Source organism: Felis catus, chromosome B1 (assembly GCF_018350175.1).
Source record: "Felis catus isolate Fca126 chromosome B1, F.catus_Fca126_mat1.0, whole genome shotgun sequence".
Taxonomy (NCBI): Eukaryota; Metazoa; Chordata; class Mammalia; order Carnivora; family Felidae; genus Felis; species Felis catus.
Genome location: NC_058371.1, coordinates 198,013,351 through 198,038,684, shown reverse-complemented (window position 1 = coordinate 198,038,684; position 25,334 = coordinate 198,013,351). Strand labels below are relative to the sequence as shown.

The 25,334-nt window shown below is 43.5% G+C and overlaps 1 protein-coding gene and 1 long non-coding RNA gene across 3 annotated transcripts in view; one reads left to right on the top strand and one right to left on the bottom strand.

The window, feature by feature from the left end:
- The first annotated feature begins 1,453 nt into the window (after positions 1-1,453).
- Positions 1,454-24,910, top strand: LOC109499277. Of its 2 annotated transcripts, XR_006597232.1 has the most exons (4): positions 1,454-2,133; positions 2,385-2,682; positions 4,776-4,840; positions 24,645-24,910. It is a non-coding gene; the product is annotated as an uncharacterized LOC109499277 (long non-coding RNA). The 2 variants fall into 2 exon arrangements; XR_002156552.3 differs by lacking the exon at positions 1,454-2,133 and having other exon boundaries at positions 2,208-2,682.
- CLNK (cytokine dependent hematopoietic cell linker) overlaps positions 21,274-25,334 on the bottom strand; it is a 164,923-nt gene continuing 160,862 nt past the window's right edge. The window contains exon 19 of the mRNA XM_023253310.2: positions 21,274-24,897. Coding sequence (XP_023109078.2) covers positions 24,751-24,897 — 147 coding nt within the window. The 3' untranslated portion in view covers positions 21,274-24,750. The remainder of the gene's footprint in view (positions 24,898-25,334) is intronic.

The window sequence follows — 25,334 nt, the reverse complement described above, 5'->3', positions numbered from 1 at the left end:
TAAAATGTAGCCGAATTGTCACCTCCCCTTTTAACTTCCACTCCTGCATTGCAGTTCTAGCCTCTGGAGTCACCCGGAGTCGATGGACAGTACCACTGGCTTTCCCGGAAAGGTTTCTGGAGTTAGAGCTGGTTATAAATCCCAGCTCAGGCAAGAAGCAGCTCTGAGTCTGCTCCCTAACCTGTGTGAAACTCAGCTTCTCATGTAAAATTCAGGGAACAATAGGACCTAGCTCACAGGGCAGTTGTCAACATTAAACAAGAGAAAGCAGGTCAAGGCTTAGCATAGTCCGTGACAGATTTACATTTCTCAGAAGCCCACATTCAGTCACATAAAATGCTTTGTGGATGGTCTGGAAATGGGGGTGTTTACAGCCTGGAAAAGGGCCCAGCTGGAATAGAGACCACTCCCATAGACCCCCTTAAAGTTGACATACTGTCCCCTCTTTAAAGCAGGGAGAGTTCATCTGGAAATGTTACTGCTGGCCGTTCAACCAGGGACGTTCTCCCCCTTCCTGTTTAGTTTGCCTAGTCCTTTTTCAGTGTTCCATAGATCACCTCTGTTACAGGCTGAATCACGTCTCCGCAAAAAGTTGTTAAAGTCCTAATCCCCAGTGAATGGAAATGCAAGTTCACCCCGGTGGATGTGACCTTATTTGGAAACAGGGTCTTTGCAGACATAGTTAAAATGAAGTCATTAGGTGGGCCCTTATCTAATATGATTGGTGTCCTTAAAAAGGAAGAAATTCAGAGAGGCGAATGCCCTGTGGAGACATAGAGAAGCATGGGGAGAAAGGGCCATGTGAAGACAAAGCCACATGGGAGTTCTGTTCCCACAAGGCAAGGAATACCTGGAGCTGTCAGAAACCGGAAAAGGCAAGAAAGTTGCTTTCCCTATAGCATTCCGAGGGAATAGGGCCCCGAGGACACCTTGATTTTACACTTGTAGCTCCCAGAACTGAGACAATGAATTTCTGTTGGTTACAGCAGCCCTAAGAAACGATTTCAAGCTCCCAGATATGATTACCTAACATACAGGAGGAGGCAAGACAGGTAAACAAAACCAATCATTGAGTGTAAGGGTTGGGGGCAGATGCTCATTCATTTACTTACCATTCAACCAACATTTACTTGGATCAGGCTCCTTCGGGGAGCATTCGTTTTGTCAGGGTGGGGGGTGGTGGTAGACCCTGCGAGGGGCAGAGTTGTGCATGTTTGAAGCAGAGAAGGAAGAACAGTGCCGATCTAGATCGTCCTGGGCACTTACAAACTGTGATCTTAGGAAGTCATTTACCAGGATTCTGCCATTGAGGACCCTGTGGCTCAGAGGAAGGTACTCGACCTGTGTGCCTCAGAAAAAGGCCAGCTCTCTAACAACCAGTTTTGGAACTCAGGTCTAGTTGCGGGAGGCGGGGGGTGGGGGGGTGGGGTGGAAAGGGGGGGGTGTGGCAGGCAAAGACATGAAAATCTCTCAGGCATTTCATGACTCTGCATAAACAGGAGCCCCAAGGAAGTGGCTTTTCTGTTGTTTAACATATTTCAGAGAGATCTAGTGACTTCTTTGAGCCTTTGTATGCTCTCTTGTGAAAGCGGGAGAAAGACCTCTGCTCAGAGTCTCCAAGGTCTTACAGGACTGCTAAGATACTCAAATTCGGTGCTCCTCCCATACCTGGGGCACAGGGAGTGGAGACTGCAGAGTCCGAATGCCAATCCCATTAATTTTCTGCAAGGGCTGTGTGACCTTGGGCAAGTTACTAGCGTCTCTGAGACGTGTTGTATCAACTCAAAAGGGGGCGGGGGAGCACCCGACGCCAGGCTCAGGTTCCAGCCACCTAGTGCCCCCTGGCGGCGCTGCGTGCTTTTCAGGCGCCACGGGCCGCACTCTCCCGCCACGGGAGCCCCCCCTCGCAGGAGCGCGCGGTCGGGGAGCCGGGAGCCGCGAGCCGCGCACCGGGCATGCGCGGCCGGTAGAGCCCCTCGAGGCAGCCTCGACGCCGCGGCCCAGCCAGCGAGGGCCGGAGCTGTAGTACCGCCGGGGGCCGGTGGCGTCGCTGCGCGGCCGGCCCTGGGGGTCCGGCGCCTGTAGAACTCTACCCGGCGCAGGCGGCTCTGTGCTCACCCGGCGGTTGGCCTGGTAACCTGGGCGTCCCAGCCCGGGGGTGGGAGTGGGGGGGCGATCCCGCTCCTTTGGGGGAGGGGCGGGGCCTGGACTCGCCGAGCTGGCGAGATAACGGGGGACTCCGAGCCTAGTGGCGTGCGCTCTCGGGACCGGCGTTTGCAAAGTTGCCATTTACCCAAAGGCCAGATGCCTGCCTGGGGATCCCGAGGGTGGGGCCGAAGGAGTCCCTGATGATTGACAGCCTCCCACTCTTCGCATTTTCTTAGACTTGCAAGTAAATGGGAGCCGCCGCCTCTGGGCTGTGAGTCCCACCAGGGCATGTGTTCGTGACATGGCTCTTTTGTTCATCACTGACGCACCAGTCTGGGACAGGCCCGGCTTGCAGGACTGCTCAGCGTCCCTTGCCTAGACCAGGGGTAGCCGAAGCCTGATGGGGACAGCACGTCCCCAAAAAAGTTCCCCAGGGAGGTACAAAAGGGAGGACAAAAAGGGAGAGGAGCGCTAGCAACGTTCATAGCAATTGGACACAGCTTCGGCATCCCAGCTGGGGATCCTTGGAACAAGGTAGGGGAATGTGGGTGGGGTGTACTCTAATTCAAGTCGCTCATGGCTCGGGCTGCGTTCTGGCCGCTTGCAGTGGACGCCTGGGTGTTCCGGAAGGATGGGGGCGGGGCGCGGGGGAAGACCTGGTCCTTCACCGCAGATAGTTCTAGGCTGCTGGGATAGCCTTCTGTCTCACCTCCCTGCTTGCACTCTCATCCAGGCTGAGGCAGCCAGAGTGCTCCTTCCACAAAGCAAGTGGGACGGAGCTACTCCCCAGCAGAAGGGTCCTCGCAGGACCCTCCAGTGCTGTCTGACTTGACCTCCCGCAGCGTCTCTTCCTCGCCCCTCCTCACTCCTGTGTTCTGCCACACTGGCGACCTCTGCAGCGCTGAGGCACCGGGTTTCTCTTGTCCCAGGACCCTTGCACATGTTCCCTCTGTCGGGGACATCGCTCATCTTTCTCCTCTCAATTCAAAAACCACCTTCTTAGGGGCCTTTCTAACCCTTTAATCTCCCATGGTCATCACCTCCCCTCGCTCTAGCGCATTCCTGTGTTTTGTTCTTTGTAACAAACTGAAATCATACTTGGGTCTTCTCATTCTCCCACAGGACAAAAGAAGTTATTGGCTGTCTTGTTCGCATTTATATTCCCAGCGCTGGAGGAGAGGGCCTGGCCCTCAATAGACACCCATGCCCGTTGAGTTTCTATCTTGGTTTGAGTCACCACAGCAGGAAAGCAGACTTGGAATCCCCAGCTGCGCATATTGGCACTTAACTCTTTGTGTACGCTTTCATGTCTAAATGTTCTCATCTGGGAAATGATGAGGATAATAATAGTATCTGAAAATGAGATGAACAGACTTTGTGGAAGAGGCAGGGAGATTCTCAGATGGAGAGCTCTGGGTGATTTAGCTACTGCATCAGTGGGGATGGGCTAGGTTACGCCGAAGCAATATACAACCCCCAAATCTCGTTGGCTTAAAAAGCCGTCGGTTTATTTTTCACTTTACACTTTATGTCCACCATGGATTGCCAAGAACTTGGCTCCTTGACGTCTTTAGTTCAGAAGCCCAGGCTGACAACAGCAGCCACCAACCGATGCTTTGCCAATTGCCCAGGCAAAAAGGAGAGTTCGGCTTAATAGAGTAGTCTTAAATGTCCAGCGGGAAGCTCTCAGAAGGAAAGACTCAAGTTTCATGTCTTGCTTGTAGCTAGGTGTGATCATGTCACTGGGCTCTAGTCAATGGGAAAAGTAAATAGAGCTAGAATATGCGTAACATCCAGAAGTGTTCTTTTTTTTTTTTTAATATTTATTTATTTATCTTTGAGCGAGACAGAGTGTGAGCAGGAGAGCGGCAGAGAGAGAGAGAGAGAGAGAGAGAGAGAGAGAGAGAGAGAGAGAATTCCAAGCAGGCTCCATCCTGCCAGCACAGAGCCTGATGTGGGGCTCAAACTCACAAACCGTGAGATCATGACCTGAACCGAAATCACGAGTCGGATGCTTAACTGACTGAGCCACCCAGGCGCCCCCAGAAAGGTTCTTAAAGAAAGGGCATGCAATCCTTTGTCCCTTCTTCATTCTGCTGGTCTGAATAAAAGGATGAAGAAACAATGCTGGAGCTGGCACAGCCCCTGTGAATCATGTAGCAAATATAACTTACTTAGGAGTAAGTAACAAGGTTGAAGAAGGAAGGTGGGTCCCCGAGTATCACAGAACCACCATACCTGCCATCTGTTGCTTCGCCCCCGGCTGAATTTCAAAAGGGAAGTAAACTGCTGTTTTGGATTAACTGCCACAGAAAAAGCTTCTGTGAACCAATCCATGGTTTGGGACAGGAAAGATGGGAATGGGCCAAGCACGAGCCGACATGGTATGGCAACGGAACAGTAGGTGTTGGATGCTCTGCCAGTTTAAATCAGCAGAAGCAACAACGCCGAGGGAGAAGCCTGTGGAGGAAATAGAAGTAACGTTTCTCTTTCCAACCCAATCGCTTCAAAAATCTTCAGATATAAAGTGAAGGCCAGTGCATCTCCTACTATCAGTGGGAGGCTTCCACTATTTTTATTGTAATCTCAGGGTCAAGGGTGATGTATCTTCTTTTCTTTCTTTACAGCTTTGAGAGCTCTGTGTGCAGATCGTGGTTCCTGAAGGTCAGAGGAACTCCTTCCGAATCAGCTGGTATGTCATTCACTCCCCTGAACATTTCTCCCCAGCAGGATGGCAGTCAGTCTCAAGATTGCTCAAGTAATTAAAAATGACACAAAGGAAAAATTGTGTCCAATATTATAATATTATCCAATTTGGCTTTACATTTTTTGGAAATAAAGACGACGTACACTGGGAATGTGTTATTTGCAGGGAAGTGCTTGCAAGTACCTGTCTAGAAAATCTTTTTTTTTTTTATCATTTATAAATAAAAATGTGAAAATTATAGACAGCCAGTCATGAAAACTGTTATTGCTGGTACTGCAGAAGGCACTTTGCATTGTGATCTTTATTTTGAACAGATTTGATTCTCAAACCAAAACCCAATACCTGGTTTTTAGAATATACTGAATATTAACTCCTATAGGATGGAATCCTAGAATTAGAATTGCGGAGCAGAAAGATATATTAACAGAGTTTGCCAAGTTAATTTCGTAAGTGCTGAAGTAATTCCAGTGCCCGTTGTTATTAACAATTTATAGGACCTCCAGCTTGGCTTTCTGTCTTCTGGCCCCCCTACTAGGACTGAGTGTAACATTCTTCTCAACTTTTTGCCACCTGTTGGGTGAAAAACATGTTAACTCATTGTTACTTTAATTGCTACTTCCCTAATAATTGTGAAGTTGAGCTCTTTTTTTCATTTGTCCATGAACATCAGGATTTCCCCTTCTATAAAATGGCTATTTTTATTCTTTGACTATTTTTCAATTGGACTATTTGTTCTTATATTATCAATTTACGGGAGTTCGTTGAAGTACCATGTCAAGGAATCTTTTATCCGACATATGTGCTTCAAAGATTTTTCGTAATCTGTGCTTTCTGATGTTGCTTATTGTCTTTTCTTGTCATGGTTTAAATATTTACATAGTCAAATGTTTCATTTCCTTTTGTTGTTGTTGTTGTTGTTGTTGTTGTTGATTTTGTTGATTGTCCCGGCTTGCTTAAGACATCCCCCAAAGACACACACCACTGTCACAAATGCCAAGAACATACACATATTGTCATAGATTTTCTTCTAAGTAGTTATTCAATGCTTTTTAAAGATTTAATTTTCATGGAATTATTTCTTTATGTACATATGTATTATTTTTTATGTATCTACCTTTTCCTCCCTGTTTGACAGGCAGCTTTGGATGGAACAATCTGTGTTTAAATAAACCTCCCTTTCTCCACTGACTTGTCATGGCACCTTTGCCGCACCTTAAGTTTCCTATTTGTGAATTTCTAGTATGTTTCAGTTACAGTGGCTTTATGTTAAAAAAAACCCAAATCTGACAAGGCAACATTGCCTCCTCACCCCTTCCCCATTAGGTATTATTTTTCAATAGAGGGTTCTTAGGTATTTTTTGACATTTATCCTCTACATGAAATGCAAGGGATTTTTGATGGTTGTCGTTTGTTGTTGTTCTGTTTTTTGTCTTTTGTTTTCTTTTTTTTTGTACCTTTTATGCTGGTCCTAAGGGGTACAGAATTGGACCGATTTGATCAAGCATCCTGTTCAATGACAGGAGCATCAAACCCCGCATGTTCATGGTGGCTGGCCTTTCCCAGCACTCCCAGCAAGTGACCGTTGGGACGTGTTTGTTGCAGGGTTCCAGGCAAAGGGCACTGCTGGAGCGGGGGTGGGGTTGCAGGGTGCCATGCAGCTGAGGTCAAAGGGTACGTTTTACTCTGGAGGGTGCCTCCTAATTCACACAAAAGCCCCATTTTAGCAGCGGCAGCCCCGGGCCAGAACTGCCTGAGAATGGTGGGTCCACCCTAGTTGAAGCTGCATCAGCCGGAGTCTGCCTGCTGCTCTTTTAGCCCTCAGGGAATGGCTTGGCTTCAGCTTCCGGCAGCCTGTGGGCTCACTCCCTGGATTGAATCCCAGCTCCGACTTTCTGAGCTCCTGGTGAACTGGATCTCCTCACTTTCAACATAGGTGACCACTGCTCCATTCTATGCTGCATCTCAGCCTAGGACACACTGTCACTTGCTTGAGTTGTTACGGTGGCCTCCTAACTGCTTTCCTTGCTTCTGCCTTCACGCGTCTGCGGTTGGTTCTCAGCTCAGCAGCCAGAGCAAGCCATTCATTCATTCATTCATTCATTCATTCATTCATTCATTCATGCCTGAGAGAGGGAGACAAAGAGAGTCCCAAGCAGGCTCCAGCCTCAGCGCAGAGCCTGACATGGGGCTCGATCTCATGAACCACAAGACCATGACGTGACCCGAAACCAAGAGTCGGACGCTTAACTGACTGAGCCACCCAGGTGTCCCAATCACACATCTTTCTAATTTACTAACTGCCACCCTTGAAAACTGGGAAAAACCCTGAAAGTTTACTGTTTCTTAAAGTTGATTTATTTATTTTGAGGGGGTGGGGGAAAAGTAGAAGGAGGGCAAGAGAGGATGTTAAGCAAGCTCCATGCTGAGCATGGGCTCAATCTCACGAACCACGAGATCATGACCTGAGCCAAAATCACGAGTAGAATTCTCAACTGACGGAGCCACCCAGGTGCCTCTAGAGCGATCCTTTTAAACTGAAGCGTTGGGTTGTATCTGAATCTCACCGGAGCCCTTGCACCTGATCCAGAGTCAAAGTCCATCTCCTCAAGGGCAACAAGGTTCCTTCTGATCAGCTCCTGTCACCTCTCTGACCTCACTCGTTTTGCTCTGCCTCTCAACTAGTTAGTTGTTCATTCATTCATCAAATATCTGTCGAGTGCCTACTTATATCTATATGTGTCAGGCACTGTTACAGACATTTGGGACACTTCAGTGGACAAACACGCGTGTGAGAGAGAGGAAGGACTAGTCTCTTGGCTGTTCCATGAACTTGCTACCATGTGCTGGCCTCAGGCCTCAGCACTGGCTGTCCCTCTGCCTGGACTGCCCTTGCCCAGAAATCCACATGTCTTATGTTTTCACCTGCTTCATGTTTCTCTTCACACGTCACCTGCTAGCAAGGCCTTCCCTGACTGCCCTATCTACAATCTCTAACTGTCCGGCACTTAATATCTCCCCCCAGCTATTCACTTCTCCATGACTCTTAATTTCCTCTAATAGACTTTATATTTTATAATATCTAGACATTTAATTTATGTCTGTTGTATTTCCCCCACCATTACCCAAATAGGGTGAGGTGGATGGCTTATTCCCTGTCATGCGAGTGCCTTGAACAGTGCCTGGCACAGAATGGGACCCTGGAAATATTTTCTGGGTAAAGGAAAGGATGCACGAAAAGGAAGAACCTTGAGAAGGTTCTTGACCTTTCTGTGCTTCCTTTCCATTTTCGAAAAATTAAGGAGTGTAATGGTCACTAACTGACAGGCTTGTTAAAAAGGTTTAATGAGGGGCGCCTGGGTGACTCAGTCGGTGGAGCGTCCGACTTCAGCTCAGGTCATGATCTCACGGTTCGTGGGTTCGAGCCCCGCGTCGGGCTCTGTGCTGACAGCTCGGAGCCTGGAGCCTGCTTCGGATTCTGTGTCTCCCTCTCTCTGCCCCTCCCCCACTCGTGCTCTGTCTCTCTCACTCTCAAAAATGAATAAATGTTAAAAAAAAAGTTAAAAAAAAAGGTTTAATGAAATAGTACCTCTAGGGGTCCCAGGCTGCCTCAGTCGGTGGGGCATGCGATTCTTGGATCTTGGGGCTGTGAGTTTGAGCCCCACATTGGGTGTAGAGATTACTTAAAAATAAAATCTTTTTAAAAACATTTTTTTAATGTTTATTTATTTTTGAGAGAGAGAGAGAGACAGACGGAGCATGGGTGAGGGAGGGGCAGAGAGAGAGGGAGACACAGAATCCAAAGCAGGCTCCAGGCTCTAGGCTGCCGGCACAGAGCCCGATGTGGGGCTCGAACCCACAGATAGCGACATCATGACCTGAGCCAAAGTCAGACACCCAACCGACTGAGCCACCACCCAGGCGCCCCAAAAACAAAATCTTTAAAAAAACATCCAGTACATCTAAAAGTGCTTAAAACAGTACTTGGCACATATTAGAGTTCTCGAAATGTAGTTTATTACTGTTGTTTTTGCTTCCCAGTCCCTTATATCCACATCGTGTACGTACTGTGTGCACAGACAGTTCAGGATTCATACTTTTTATCTCTTATAGTACCTGTGAACACTGCATGGTATTGTTTTATGTGCTTTCAAAATTTACTGCAACAGCACTGTCAACAATAGCCAATTATGGAAAGAGCCCCCATGTCCACTGACTGACAAATGGATAAAGAAGATGTGGTATGCATATACAATGTAATATTACTTGGCAATCAAAAAGAATGAAATCTTGCTATTTGCAACAACATGGACGGAACTAGAATGTATTATGCTAAGGGAAATAAGTCAGAGAAAGATAACTATCCTATGATTTCACATATAGGTGGAATTTTATGAAACAAAACAGATGAAACAGGGAAAGGGAAGCAAAAATAAGATAAAAACAGAGAGGGAGGCAAACCATAAGAGACTCTTAAATACAGAGAACAAACTGAGGGTTGCTGGAGGGGAGGTGGGTGGGAGAGTGGGCTGGATGGGTGATGGGCATTAATGAGGGCGCTTGTAGGGATGAGCACCGGGTGTTACACGTGAGTGATGAATCACGAAATTCTCCTGAAACCATTCTTTCACCGTATGTTAACTAACTTGGATTTAAATAAAAAATAAGTAAGATCAAGTCCTCCCCACCCCCTCCCCCCAACACTGACTGCGACAGTATTAGGCATTGGTTTTTGAGACTCATTTATGTTGCAATATATAATTTAGTTCTTTCTTCTTAATGGCCATGTAGGTTTCTGCCAAGGGAACTTAGCGTCTCACCAATATAGACAGTATTAAAGGGTGTTTTGTGTAGGTCTTTTTGTGCACATCTCATCCCAAATGTGCAAGAGTTTCTCAAGGTGCAAGAGCACCAAAAATGCTTTGGTGCAAGAGCATCCAAAAAGTGGAAATGCTGGTTTTGCCTGCTGTGCTCCATTTGCCCTCTCCCATCCATTCTCCATCCTTCCTTGGCTGCTCTGTCCGGGGATGCTGTTCCCTGGAGATGGCCCCATCCACCGCCTTCCCATTGGGTCTGGCCAGTGGAGGCTCTGGCAGGAGATTAGAGGGCAGAAAGGAAGGGTCCGGGTACTTTTTCATGACCTCTTTCTTTGTCCCCGTGCTTCATGTCTGGCCGTAGGTCTGTCCTTCCCTCTGGGCATCCCCCCCTCCCCTGTTCCCGCTGTGCCGGAGCCCCAGCACCTCTGTTGTCTCTCCTGGTCCAAAGAGGCCTAAACAAGGTTGACGGGTTCCCACCGTTGCAGGTTTCTGGGTACCTCACCATCCATTGTTTCCTTCACCTTGCCTGTTCCTGCCTAAGGAGTCACCTCAGAAAGCGTCCTTCATTTGAACATTTGGGATAAATTACTTTGTACGGGCACCACATGGACACATTGGCTTCATGGGACGTGCTTTAAAATCTAAGTTTTACTTTAGCACACACACCCTCCCTCTCTAGTTTTGTAAAGTCAAATAGCACTAAGAAGTTTATGATGGAGAGCAGGAATCGCTTTCCTTCTTTCTCATCTCCTTTCTCTCTTTTGGCTCTCCAGAGGCCACCATATTCAACTGTTTTTATCTCTCTGATGACTGATGATGTAGAGCATCTTTTCATATGTTTATTGGCCACTTACGTATCTTTTTTTAAATTTAATTAATATATTTGTTAATGTGTTAACTTTTGGATTAATGGAATGACATTTTAACTCCAAACTCATCTGGCCTGAAAGACACAGAAAGTTGTCTTTGCACTGCTGACTCTGAAACAGTGTCTCATGCCATTGTTTCAGGGACGAAAATTGGTTAGCTCCAACACCGGCCGGTGCCCATAGCCCGGACAGGGGAAAGCCTGCTGACCTCCGAATCACACTTGTACAGGCCCCACGTGAGTTTGCCGACTTCTGGCAAAGGCACGGACTTGAGCTGCAATCCTGATAACTCTTTAAGGGGGGGGGGCAGATCACCAAGTTAAGCGGTTTCCATTTTCCAGACACTAGCTCAGCCCCCAGCTCTAAGAAAAAGGAAGCACAGGGATCCCTTTCCCCTGCAGGCAAGGAGAGGGAGGCCCAGAGTTCTGGGTTCTGTACGAAGTCCGGGGATCTGCTGGCCCACTGTTGTGGCCGTGTGCACCTGGGAGAGAAAGTGATACACAGTTGGAGCCCTTAGAAGGTTTCATTTGGTGCCTTTACCAGGACTTTGAGATAAAACTGAATACTTGATACTCCACTGCAAAGATGGTTTCAACTTTCAAAAAGAATCAACATCCCTCTGAAGAAGCAGAAGAGTGAACGGTTTTTTCAAGTTTCCTGATTCAAAGCCATTTCCCCTTTAAGAAATTCAAGGACTCACAAACACTGGCCAAAGGGCACAGTCATATATGGCAACCTGATTGTCATATTTCTTGTAAAGTTCAATATCTGTAAATGGTCACCTAAAACTTGCCGGGGTGAGAAATTAACAAAAATCACAATTGCAAAGCGCCTGAATTTTACATCATTCATCTTCCCTTTCCCTTTGTTGTAAATAAAACTTTGAAGGGGAAACATTATTTTCATTTTGTTAGATATGTTCCCTTCTTTTTCTTTCACATCATTGAAGCTCCCAACCAAAAGATGAAATAAGGAAAATCAACCTTAAAGCTGAACCTATCGATTCTACCTTCCTTTTAATTTTCTCCTTAAAATGCTTCAGATGAACAATGTTTCACTTCTCAGAAAAGAGAAAATTGATATCCTGGGCAAACCTTAATGCAAATGAGCGTTAAAAGTACCATAGGGGGCACCTGGGTGGCTCAGTCGGTTAAGCGTCCAACTTCGGCTCAGGCCGTGATCTCACGGGTCGTGAGTTTGAGCCCTGCGTTGGGCTCTGTACTGATGGCTCAGGGCCTGGAGCCTGCTTTGGATTCTATGTCTCCCTGTCTCTCTGCCCCTCCCCTGCTCACACTCTCTCTCCTCTCTCTCAAAAATAAGTAAACATTAAAAATTAAAAAAAAATACCATCGAATCCACTTTTTTTTTACACTTATATATATTATTTTGTGAAATGTTTCTTCAAGTCTTTTGTAATTGATCTGTGGTTCTTTATGTTTTCTAGACCTGAACTATATTATCAAATGTACATACAATGTTTTCTGTCAACCTGGGTTTTGCCTCTTACCTTCTTAATTGTCTCTTTTGAAGAACAGAAAGTTTAAATTTTGATGCAATCCAATTTCTTAAGTTTTTCCTTGATGATTGTTTGCTTTTGATGGCATACAAATTGTCCACCCAAGGTAGAAAGTGTACTCTTGTTTACTTGTAGCAGTTTTATAGTGTTAGAATTTGCATTTATATCTAAGACCTATTTCTGAATTTTTGTTTTGTTTTATTTGGTGTGAAATTGAGTTCATTTTTTTTTTTTTTTTTGTCCACCTGGATATCTAGTTTTTCCAGCACCATTTATGGACAACACTATCCTTTCTCCACGGAATAACGTTGATGTTTTTGCCAAAAATCAATTGGCGATACCTGTGTAAAACTATGGATTCTGGACTCAGTTCATTGATGTATTTTTTGGTCTTCATGTTAATACAAAGTTTGGTCTTCACTTTTCAAGATTATTCTGGCCAGACTTACCTCCTTTGCAATTCCATGTAAATTTTATAATCACCTCTTCAATTTCTACACAATTCTGCTAGGATTTTTATTTTTTAATTTTTTAATTTTTTTAAATGTTTTTATTTATTTTTGAGACAGAGAGAGACAGAGCGTGAGCAGGGGAGGGGCAGAGAGAGGGAGACACAGACTCCGAAGCAGGCTCCAGGCTCTGAGCTGTCAGCACAGAGCCCGACGCAGGGCTCGAACTCACAGACTGTGAGATCATGACCTGAGCTGAGGTCGGATGCCCAACTGACTGAGCCACCCAGGTGCCCTGGATTTTTAGATAAATATGGAGAGAAGTGACATGTTAACCATATAGAGTCTTTCATTCAGATCATGAATTTGGAACCTCTCTCCATTGATTAAGACCTCAACTTTTCTCAGCAATGATTTTAGCTTTTGGTTGAAAGATACTGTACATTTTTCATCTAGTGTATTCCTAACTATATTCATGATATTCAAAATGGAATTAAAAATTATTTTCCAATTGGTGGTTTCTAAGAGACAGAAATATTATTTTTTGTATATTAACTTTCTATCCTTTGACTTTACTAAACTTACTATGCTCATAGTTTATTTCATAGGTTTCATAGGATTTTTTTTACATACACAATCATGTCATCTTTGAATAAAGACAGTCTTACCTCCTCTTTTCTTATATGCATGCCTTCTGTTTGTTATTTTTCTTGCCTTATTGCGCTAGCTAGAATCTCTAGCATAATGATGAGTCGAAGTGGTGAGAGCAAACATCTTTGCCTATTCCTGATTTTAGGGTGAACATTTTTGAGATAAAACAGGGATCAGATTATCAAAGCAGACTCACACAATTCAGAGATGTTAGAGCAGTCCAGTGACACGGATGAGGAAGGAACAGGTTCAGAACCGCTGACACAGCAGAGCTCTCCAAGTCCTTTCTTGTGACATCTGATATGCCCTTGTGCCTTTTTAAATGCTGAATGCAGGTCACATAATTTACACACAAGTGAACCATTTAAGTCTTGAAACCATTTCTGTTTTATACTCCAACAGTACCTAACATTTTCCAGGGAACAATGCTGCATAAATGCATAAGCTCCAGGTTTGTTTATTATAAGCAAGCCTGTCCACAGGTAGGGATTCTCCTTCCAGCAAATATCATTAGCTTCTTTGCCCAGAGGTTTATCATTTCATGTTTATAAGGAAATTGAATCAGATCACCTGTCTTCTATCTTTTCCACGGGCTTCTCCCAGATACCAAGGATGTAAGAATGAATTAAAGATGCTATTTTATCTTTTCCTTTTCAACATTCAATTTTTCACCATTAAGTGTCATGTTAGCTGAAGGTTTTTGTAGATTCCCTTAAATCAGACTGAGTAAATTTTCTTCTATGCCTAGTTTGCTACAAGTTTTATTATAAGTTAATAAAAAAATTTTAAGTTTATTTATTTTGAGAGAGAGACGGAACGCAAGTGGGGTAGGGACAGAGAGAGAAGGAGAAAGAGAATCCCAAGCAGACTCTGCTGACATTAAGCTTGATCTCATGAACAGTGAGATCATGACCTGAGCTGAAATCAAGAGTTGGACACTTAACCAACTGAGCCACCCAGGCGCCCCAGTAGTAAATTATTTTCTAATATTTTCTCTACATTTACTGGGATGATCAAGTCATTTTCCTCACTTTGTTAATGTGGAAAATTACATTGATTTTCAAATGTTAAACCAACATGGCGTTCCTAGGATAAGTCCTACTTTATTATATGTATTGCCAGATATACACACACAGACGCACACATTTTGTCAATTGCTTTTTTACATTTAAGAACAATTTGTGGTAAAAGTTGGGCCCCTGGGTGGCTCAATCAGTTAAGGGTCTGACTCTTGGTTTCGGCTCAGGTCGTGATCTCACAGTTTTGTAAGCTTGAACTCCACATCGGGCTCTGCACTGGCAGCATGGAGCCTGCTTGGGATTCTCTCTCCCCCACCCCCGTTCTCTCTGCCCCTCCCCTGCTTGTGCTGGCTCTGTCCCTCTCAAATAAATACAATTTAAAAAATTGTGGTAAAAGCATATCACGTAAAATTTAGTCTTAACCAGTTTCAAGTATACAGAGCACTAGTGTTAACTATTTCTACATCTTTGTACAACAGATCTCTAGAACTTTTTCATTTTGCAAGACTGAAACTCTATACTCATTAAACATCAACTCTCCATTTCCTCCTCCCCCTCAGCCCTTGGTAACCACATTCTACTTTCTGTTTCTATGAGTTTGGCTACTTCAGGTACCTCATACAAGTGGAATCTTGTGCGGTATTTGTGTTTTTTATGCCTGGTTTGTTTAACTTAATGTCCTTGAGGTTCATCCATGTTGTACAATACGACATGATTTTCTTCCTTTTGAAAGCTCAGTAATATTCCATTGTATGGATATACCACATTGTCTTTATTCATTCATCTGTTGATGGACATTTAGGTTGCTTCCACCTCTTAACTATTTTGAATAACACTGCAGTGAGTGTGTGTGCATATGTCTCTGAGATACTGTCAGTTCTTCTGGATATACACCAAGAAGTGGGATTGCTGATCATACGGTAATTATGTTTTTAATATTCTGGGGGAAACTCTACACTGTTTTTCACAGCAGCGGAACCATTTTATGTTCCCACAAACAGAAGGGCACAGGGTTCCAATTTCTCCATAACCTCTCTAGCACTTGTCATTTTCTGTTGTTTGTTTATCTTTGTTTTTTTTTTTTTAATAAGCATACTGACAAGTGTGAGGTTTTAATTTGAATCCCTCTAATGATTAGTGATATTGAGCATCTTTCCATGTATATCTATTTGGAGAATGGAGAATGTATATCTTTGGAGAAACATCGGTTCAAGCCCTTTACCCACTTAAGAAATTCTTTTTTAATGTTTATTTTTGAGAGAGAGAGAGAGAGAGAGAGAGAGAGAGAGAGAGAGAGACAGGGTGTGAGCAGGGGAGGTGCAGAGAGAGAGAGAGAGAGAGAGAGAGAGAGAGAGAGACAGATCTGAAGCAGGCTCCAGGCTCCAAGCTGTCAGCAGAGCTTGATGTGGGGCTCGAACACACGAACCATAAGATCATGTCCCAAGCTGAGCTCAGACACTTAACTGACTGAGCCACCTGGGAGCCCCTACTCATTTTTTAATCAGGTTATTTGTTTGTTGTTGTTGTTCTTGTTGTTTTGAGTTGTGGGAGTCCTTTGTATAATCTGGATACTTATGCCTTCTCAGATATATGTTGTTTGCAAATATTTTTCCCCTTCCATCAGTTGCCTATTTGCTCTCTTGATTTTTCCTTGGCTGCACAGAAGTTTTTGAGTTTGATGTAGTCGCATTTGTTAATTTTTGTTTTTGTTGCCTGTGCTTTTGGTGTCAACTCCAAGAAATCATTGTCAAGTGCAATGTCCTGAAGGCTTTCTCCTACATTTTCTTATGGGAGGTGTATCATTTTAGATCTTTTGTTTAGGTCTGTAATCCATTTTGAGTTCATTTTTGTACGTGGTCTAAGGTAGGACCCAACTTCATCCTTTTGCACATGGATATCTGGTTTTCCAAACACCGTTTGTTGAACAAAGCGTCCTTTGCCCAATGTGTAGTTTGGGCACTCTTGTTGAAGATCATTTGGCCATATATTCAAGGCTTTATTTTGGGCTCTCTATCTGTTCTGCTGGTGTATAGATATGTCTTTGTGGCAGTGCTTACACCATCTTAATTACTGTTCCTCTGTAGCATGTTTTGAAAGCATAAAGTGTGAAGCTTCCAACTTTTTCCTTTTCAAGATTTCTTTGACTGTTCTGGATCCCTTGAGATTCCATATGAATTTTAGGATGGGTTTTCTTTTATTTCCGCAAAAAATGGCATTGGATAGGGATTACATTGAATCTGTAGATGGCTTTGGGTGGTATGGACATTTGAACAATATCAAGTCTTCGAATCCACGAACACAGGGTATCTTTCCATTTATTTGTATCTCCTTTCATTTCTTTTTGCAATATCTTGTTTTTTTAAAATGTTTATTTATTTTGAGAGAGAGAGAGAGAGGGAGAAAGAGAGAGAGAGAGAGAATGTGTGTGTGTGCATGAACTGGGGAGGGGCAGAGAGAGAGTGAGAGAGAGAGAATTCCAAGGAGGCTCCGCACTGTTAGCACAGAGCCCAGTGAGGGGCTCGGACTCACAAACTGTGAGATCGTGACCTGAGCTGAAATCAAGAATCAGACCCTCAAACAACTGAGCCACCCAGGTGCCCCAATATTTTGTCATTTTTGACGTACAAGCCTGTCACCTCCCTGGTTAGGTTTTTTTGTAAGTATTTTATTCTTTTTGCTACTATCACGAATGGGATTGTTTTTAAATTTCCTTTTCAAATGTTTCATTGTTAGTATATAGAAATATATATAACTGACCTTTGAATGTTGATTTTGTACCTTTCAGCTTTTGCTAAGTGAGTTTTAATAGGTTTTTTCCTTGCGTGTGAAATCTTTAGGTTTTTTTTTTTTTTCATATTAGATCATGTCATCAGAGAGCAGAGATAATATACTTCCTTTCTAGTTTGGGCGATGCTCTGTCTAGGACTTCCAGTACTCTGTCGAACAGTAGTGGCCAGAGTTGGCATCCTTGCCTTGTTTCTCTTCTTAGAGGAAAAGCTTTCAGTCTCTTACAGTTGAGTGTGATGTCGCTGTGGGCTTGTCATCTGTTAAGGCAGTTTTCCTCCTATATCCAGTGTGTTGTGCTTTTTAAAAAATTCTTTTTATTATGAAAGAGTGTTGAATTTCATCAAGAGCTTTTTTTGCATCTGTTGAGAAGATCACGTGGGTTTTGCCTTTTGTTCTGTTAATGTGGTGTGTTACATTTACCGATTTCCGTATGTTGAACAGTGCTTGCGTTCCCAGTAGAAATCCCACTTCCTTATGGTATATAATCTCTTAATGTGCTGTTTTGTGAAGTTTGTTAGTATTTTGTTTAGGATTTTTGCATCAATATTCATCATGCATATTGGTCTTTAGTTTTCTTTTATTTTTGTGCCTTTGTCTGGCTTTGATATAAGAGTAATTCTGGCCTCAGAGAGAAGTGTGGAAATGTGCCCAGCTCTTCAGTTCTTTGGAGGAGTTTGAGGAAGATTAGGGTTAATTATTCTTGAAATGTTTGGTAAAATTCTCCAGTGAAGACATCTGGTCCTGGGCTTTTCTTTGTTGAGTGTTTTTTATTTTGTTAATAAAACTTTATTTTAAGGATATGTATGGCAGCTTGAAGAACAAGGGTGTTAGTAGCACAACCACACGTATAGTAATTGGAAAATTGTTCAAGATACTTCAGTAGGTCCAGTCACCTCTGAGTTCCTGCGAAGACCCTGCAACAGCAGCCTTAGCAGTCTGCTTCTGACCACCTCCTCCCAAGCAAGAGTCTCTGGTTTTCCACATTACATTGTCACCCAGAAATAGGAGCTTCAGCTCCTGAATCAATTATGTTTGATTTTTTTCAAACAATGTCTGAGCTGAAGCTGGACGCTCAACCGACTGAGCCACCCAGATGCCCCGTGTAGCTTTAGTAATTTTTGCTCACTTAATCAGTTTCTGAGAGATGTGTGTTAAAATTTCCAACTGTCATTGTGGTTTTGCTGATTTTTTTTTTCCTTTTAGTGTTCTCGGTTTTGGCTTCTGAATATTTATCTCAACAGCGTTCTGTTCATATTTCATGGATTCAGTGTTATATCTCTCTGGTCATATTCACTATTCTCTTTGTAGTTTTCTTCAGCATCCCACAGTGTATTTTTCCCTTGGGTTCCCCCCCCCCCCCCCCCCCCCGCCAACCCTTTATCTGGTTTGTAGGTTTTGTTTAATGTCTTTCACATTAGAAGGTCTCCTCCAAGGTCTTGACTGTATTTAAGAGCAAGGCACAAAACGCTAGCTGGAACTTGTTTGCGCCTGGGTGTGCACTGTAGCACGGTGGGGTGGGTATCTCCTCTTTGCTGGGGACCAGCATCTGCTCGTATTTGTAGCGAATTACTCTGTTCCCTCGGTCTAGGGCTGTCATTCTGTCTGCTTCTCCTGGGAACCAAGGGCTTAAAAGGTTGTAGTTATAAACATTGGGAATGAAACTTTAACTTAAACCCTGTGTTTCAGGACAGCACACGCCTCCCATTTTCAGCAGGATCCTCTGTGCCTCCTTCTAAATATTTTCTGGAGGTATGCTCTGGATTGGATGGCCACCAGGGTGAGAGGGTCTGGCTGAGGAAGCTGCTGATTTCCCAGGGGAGGGGTGTTGGTCATAACGGATTCTCCTAATGGCCATCAGTGAATCCCCTTTGCACCCCAGACCCTTTACCAGCATTTAAGGGTAACTAGTGACTCCAATTTCTAAGTCTTTCCAGATTTTTATAATGGGAACCTGCTTGATTTTTTTTTTTTTTTTTTTTTGTGGAATTTCCTCCTAGCAGGCTTACATTTTAGCTTTTTCTATTTTGTTAACTCAGTTACTATTTGTCCTTATAGTTTCCCTCACCCCCAATTTTGTTGATGTCCCTCTTCTGCCATCGTTTCCTCCATTCCCTTTATCCCATGTTCTCGACTTTTCATTTTCTCTATTGTCATTATAATGGGGTTTCCAGAGAGAAAGGTTAAGTTCAGATTTAGTCACGTTTTAATTGGAATTCTTACTGCAGTGGGTCATACCTTTTATATTTTACTATTTTTAAATTGCTTTCCATGGCACTGTACTGATTCATGTTCCAACCGGTAGTTGAGAAATTTTACTTTAGAGCGTCACCAGCTTTTGATATTATGTGAAGTCTTTAATTTTGACCAATCTGATGGGTGGAGAGGGCTATATAATTATTTATATTTATTTATTAAAATGTTTATTAATTTTGAGAGAGAGAGAGAGAGTTCAAGTGGGGGAGTCAGAGAGAGAGACAGAGACAGAGACAGAGAGACAGAGAATCCCCAGCAGGCCCCACGCTGTCAGCACAGAGCCTGATGCAGGGCTCGGTCCCACGAACGGTGAGATCGTGACCTGAGCCAAAATCAAGAGCCTGATGCTCAACTGAGTGAGCCACCCAGGCGTCCCTGCAATTGTGATCTTAACTAATGTTTCTCCAGCTCCTGTTTTGGAAGTAGCTGTCGGATGGCCATGAAGCCTGGGCGTGCCAGGGGAGGCTCCTGCGTGCGTAACTGCCCTTGGCTTCAACAAGCCCCTCAGTGAGCACAGAGGAATGGTCTAGGTTTCATTTGCCTATTTTGCTCTGTCCGTGTGCAGACAGGAAGCCCACTGGCCATTCTCATGGAGGTTGTCCACTCTTTAAGCCTCTGGCCTCTCTTTAAGCATTCTGGCTAAGATCTGCCTCGTGTGGGTCACCGTCCAGCTATGCAGCTGGGGACCAAGGGAGCCAGGTTTCCATCACCAGCTCTGCTCCTTTAGGTTTCACATCATTTATCCTTAAAGATAGCTCCATTCCATGACGGCGTCTCTCGCGATCTGTGTCACTTACATCACTGTCCAGTTAGGATGGCAGGTCTGGGCGTCTTCCAGGCCTAAGAGTTTTCATTTTGTGTGTGCATGGTTTGTTTATATTCTTTGCTCATACTTCGGTTGAGTTGTTTAAATGCCTTGTGACTCTGTCTGACTTTTTGCAAACCTTTTAAGCTTTGGTGTAATGAATCTATCAATCTTTCCCTTTATGCCTCATGTTCCCATGTGGTTTAGGAACTCTTTTCCTATCCCCAAATCATAAAATTTTACTAGAAGAAAATATAATACTTGATTTAAGGTTTTCTTTTCACTTTTAGCCATTGATCCATGGAGATTTTATTTTTGTATATTACTTGAAGTAGGTACATAGTTGTATTTTTTTTTTTTTTTTCCTGTATGGTGAACACATTTCCCCAGAACCACTTAATAGATCATCTGTCCTTTCCCCACCGGGATGCTGATTCTGTTGTGTTCTTGTACCCATTAGCTAGGTAGTCATTGTTTAACAGTTGCCAAGAATGGCCTGGAATAGGGGTGCCTGGGTGGCTCAGTCAGTTAAGCGTCTGACTTTGGCTAAGGTCATGATCTCATCGCTTGTGAGTTCGAGCCCTGCGTTGGGCTCTGTGCTGACAGCTCAGACCCAGAGGCTGCTTCAGATTCTGTGTCTTGCTCTCTCTCCCTGCCCCTCCCCCACTCACACTCTGTGTGTGTGTGTGTGTGTGTGTGTGTGTGTGTGTGTGTGTCTCTCTCTCTCTCTCTCTCTCTCTCAAAAATAAATAAACATTAAAAAAAAAAAAAAAGCATGGCCTAGAATAGAGCCCTAAAGAGAGGAGTGTTCAGAAATAGACAAAGTATTTGTACCTCTAAAGCTTGGGTTCTAGGGCTATCCTTCAACTCTTTGCTTGAACGTCTTCCCTCGGTAGATCTCCCTGCGCCCACCCCATGCGTCCAGTGCAATGTGTCTACGAATACAGTGGTGGCACAGGGGAGAGAATTAGCAAATCTATTATTCTCTGTTGCACGATTTTAATGACGTGTGTGTCTTGCTTGCCAGACCCTTAGCCCACAGGGATTAGGTATTTTTCATCTTTAGTCCCCAGATTTAGTGTGGGCTAATGCTCATATGTCAAAAATTGTTTTAGAAATTTTGGCATAGGTTTATCCTAACTATGACTTCAAAAGGGCTTTAAGGCTGCTAGGGCATGGCATGCAATGAACAAAATTAAACTATATTTTGAATCTTTTCTCTAACCCTCAGTTACAGATATATTATGACATTTAATTACGTGTTTGCTTTCATTTATTTTAGAGCAGCTATAAATCATGAATGTTCAAAAGAAAGTAAATGTGCTTAGCTAGGACAAATATTAGGATACAAAAACGGATGCACAAATATAATGCTAATCAGATACAATACAGACCATCTTATAAAAATGTGTTTATGTGTGTACACATGACAATGGGCTAAACTTCACCATGGGGTAAAATGTGATTCTTCTGTGTCATCAGCACAGAAGACTTAACCGATTTCAGCTCTGATGTAGTTATTCAAACACACTCACAAGCCACACCCCCACATCCTCTCCCACAGGCATATACCCATGTGGGGGAATTTTCCATTGAGTAATATTGGAAAAATTTAAAATCTTCTGGTTCAAAACTTTTAAAAACCATCTCAAGTAAGCTTCATCAACATATCTAACGTTGGCCTCACTGACAAACACTCAGTGATAAGTATTAAAATGGAAATACAGTAAAGTAGATTATCTTATTTATTGGGTTCTTACTCGTCTGTTTCTGCCCTTTAATTCACCACTGGAATCGCAACGGTCTCAAGAGTGCTTAGCAATGAATGCATAGGCACTATAGAAACAAGTGCTTACAGCGAGGTATTATTAAAGATGAGCGAGATAGAAATTGATCCAGAATGATAGTTATTCAGTCAAAGAAATGTCTTGAATGCATAGATACTATAATCAGATAAAGCTAAGATTTCCCTCCTCTATTGAGCCTAGGAATCAAGTGACACTTTTCAATTGCAAATGAAATACTAGTTGAAGAGAGATGAACCCCCTTGGGAATTTGGGCCAGCCACACCCAAATCATTGAACTTTGAATACAGATCCAATAGGCAGCTAGACACAGAATAGCACTGTGTGTGAAGACGTTGGTTCAGCCATAACTATGTCACTGTAAGATTTGGGCCAAGGAGATACAGTGTCCTCAATTATACGATGGGTTAAGAATACCTGTCCTGCCTTCTTTACAAAACTGCTGTAAGAACAAAATACAATTGAAATTTATATATCCTTACTATTCAGTAATCTATGACAAGCAATACGTCCTTATCACCGTTAACGCCGAGAACCAGAGTCACTGTGGCAGGCATGGTGGCGAGCCACTTGACTTGCTCTTGAAACAAGAAGTTGCTGATCAGTGAGTTGTCCAACAGCCTCCTGCTGCAGCGCCTTCTGGATCTCCCATGGTAGCTGAAGGCTGTGTTTTTCCTGGGCAGCCTCTGGCAATGACTTACATGGTGTTGCACTAGGACCTAGCCATTTCTGCCCCACATGGGACTGTCTCCACTATGGGCACTACTTGCTCTGGATCGTACCGGTGGACTGGCCAGCACTCTGCCAGGGCTGCGTTTCGGTTGGATGGCTTTCCTACTCATGTCTCCCTCCTTCCCTCTCCCTTCTCATAGAGATCAGACCACATCACAGCCCGAAGGCTCTCCCTGCCTCGTCCTGTTCTTTCTCCCCTTTATCTTTCTCAGGCATTACCTCCGATAAATGTTTGCACATCTAACTCCTGTCTTGGCATCTGAGTTCCAGAAGACCCAACTAACATCAAACCCTAATCATCTAAAAAGCAACCCTGCCAATATTTTGTATTTTTCTTTCCAGAGATTTCCCTATGTATAAGCATTGTGGGATTTTTATTTTAAGATGGCTAATTTCTTTTTTTTTTTTTTTCAATGTTTATCTATTTTTGAGAGGGACAGAGAGACAGAGCACGAGCAGGGGAGGGGCAGAGAGAGAGGGAGACACAGAATCCGAAGCAGGCTCCAGGCTCTGAGCTATAAATCAGAGTTCTCCACCGTCTCCCCATAGCTTTATAGAAGGAGGGTCTGATTCTTCCTGCACAAGAGCTGTGGCCTCTGCACAGCCTGTTTCCACGCCAGCCTGGAGGTCCAGCTGAGCGCGAGCAACAACCACACTGCTTTCAGTTCTGAGCAGTCTGCTCCTGAAGTAGCCAAGCCCCAGGCTAGACACTCTTGCTTCTTGGTTCACGTGCTATCCTGTGCGGGCGCACTCGAAGGTAGGCTCAGTTGAGTATCAACAGCCCTGACAAGGAGCTTCTTCATCAAATGCTCCTGCCCTGACTCAGAGGCATTACTTCCCATTGACCTTGGGAAAGCAGAGAGCCTGCGCTCTCTTGACCGGTTGGTAGGTGGATGGTCGGGGCCCCTTTAAGGGCACTCCTTGGCTGCTATTTCAGATGAGATGATCCGGAGCATGGTTTTGAGTTGTTTCCATTGTTATCTCTCCCCTTCTAATTCTATTTTGACTTGACTTCTGCGTTAGAGCTACCACTGCATAAATATTCCATAAATTTCACGTACAGGCTTTGAAAACATTTGAAGTCATTATGTGTATTCATTTCACCCAGAGCTCTCTCTTTTAACTTACTTCACTAAAGAGTTTAGTTATTTATACATTTTCATGTGGGTAAATCTGTATTTTCAGATTGTTTCTCTCTCCTTAATTTAGCTTTTCAACTTGATGGTTCAATTCTACAGGGAATGTACCTGGGAAGGTGTGCTTGGAAGGAGCCAGGCGAAATGGATAAAAACGTGGGCTCTCTTCCTACACGGAGTGAGATCAGTAAACATTCTGAGCCTCTTTTCCTCGTCTGTATTGTAAAATGGTTATCAAATAAGATCTTCTTAGCTTTAGGAGGTGACAATATCAGGAGGCGTGCAATCTTCCTTCAGGGTCACACTTATCTGAGGACGGTTCTCTTCCTTTGAAGGGAAGTCCACCATGGGAATTAAAAAGAAATGTTTTTGAACTTTCACTCAGACTTCAGCTTACTCCCTGACTACGAATCTGCGAATTCCATTTGTCTCCAAGCCACTCGACACAGAGTCCTGGAGCCTGGGCCATGGCCATTTCACACCAGAGCATTTCTGCTTTCCTCCAGGAAGAGCATTTCTGATTTCCTCCAGGTGATATTCACAAGCAGTCTCCTTTTCTACTACAGTCGTCAGGACACTTGAATTTCCAGGATCACAAATACAATAGAGCTTACGTTCACCAATATCTTTAGCCTGAGGAATCTCAAAAATCTAAAGTCACAATTCCTACCACTCCAGAAATAAAGGCAGGGGCAGGTCCTATACTTGGGAGTCTCACATAGATCTGTCCTGTTCGAATTGCAAATATTTCAGCAAACCTTCTTGTCACCTTTATTTCTCATCTGTGACATAGCACGAGGACCACATTTACAGTTTTCTCTTTAGGTGATACGCTTTTAAAAGCCAGTTTTTATTTTTTTGCTTCTTATAGATATTTCTTCTGTGGCTTGAACTTTCGAAACCGAGATTGAGTTTCCAGTTTCCATGGTAAAAGGTTTTTCTTTTTTTCCGAGGTCAAGGAAGTGATCCCTCGAAGCCACAGAATGTCATCTTTTGAAATCATGGGAAAATGGGTGGAGGCATCGGATCCCCTGAACCGGAGAGAACACGGAGCCCAGGCTACCACGGCGAGAAGCATCTGCTGAAGGAGAGCGGCTGTGTTAGGTAGCATTGCACCCTGTGGATTCCAGTTTTATCTTTCCCGTCAATTAGTACGATGGGAAAATACTTGTAGTGTTCGATCATGTCTTCCACCGAATTAAATTTCTGAAACACAGAATGTTAATGAAAATGTAAATATCTTTTGTGTCTGTGGGTTAAAGCACAGAATTAGATGCTTCATTTTAGTTAGGGAAGAAGTTAACTCCATTTATATATATATATATAGATATATTATATATATATATATTATATATATTATGTATATATATAATATATCTATATATAATATAGATATATATAAAATATATTAATATATATAATATATAAAAAATATATATATTTTGAATTGTGAAGGTGTGTCATAAAGTGGGTTTTTTGGTTTTTTTTTTTTTTTTTTTAAAGAATGGGGAAAGCCAGCTCTGGGAGGATGAGAGATAAAAATGATAAACTAACAAGGGAGAGCAGGGTGCTTGGGGAGACCAAAAGCGAGCGGGTCAGGGCTCGATCTTCACTTCGTAAATTGGTCAGAAGGCCTCAGTGAG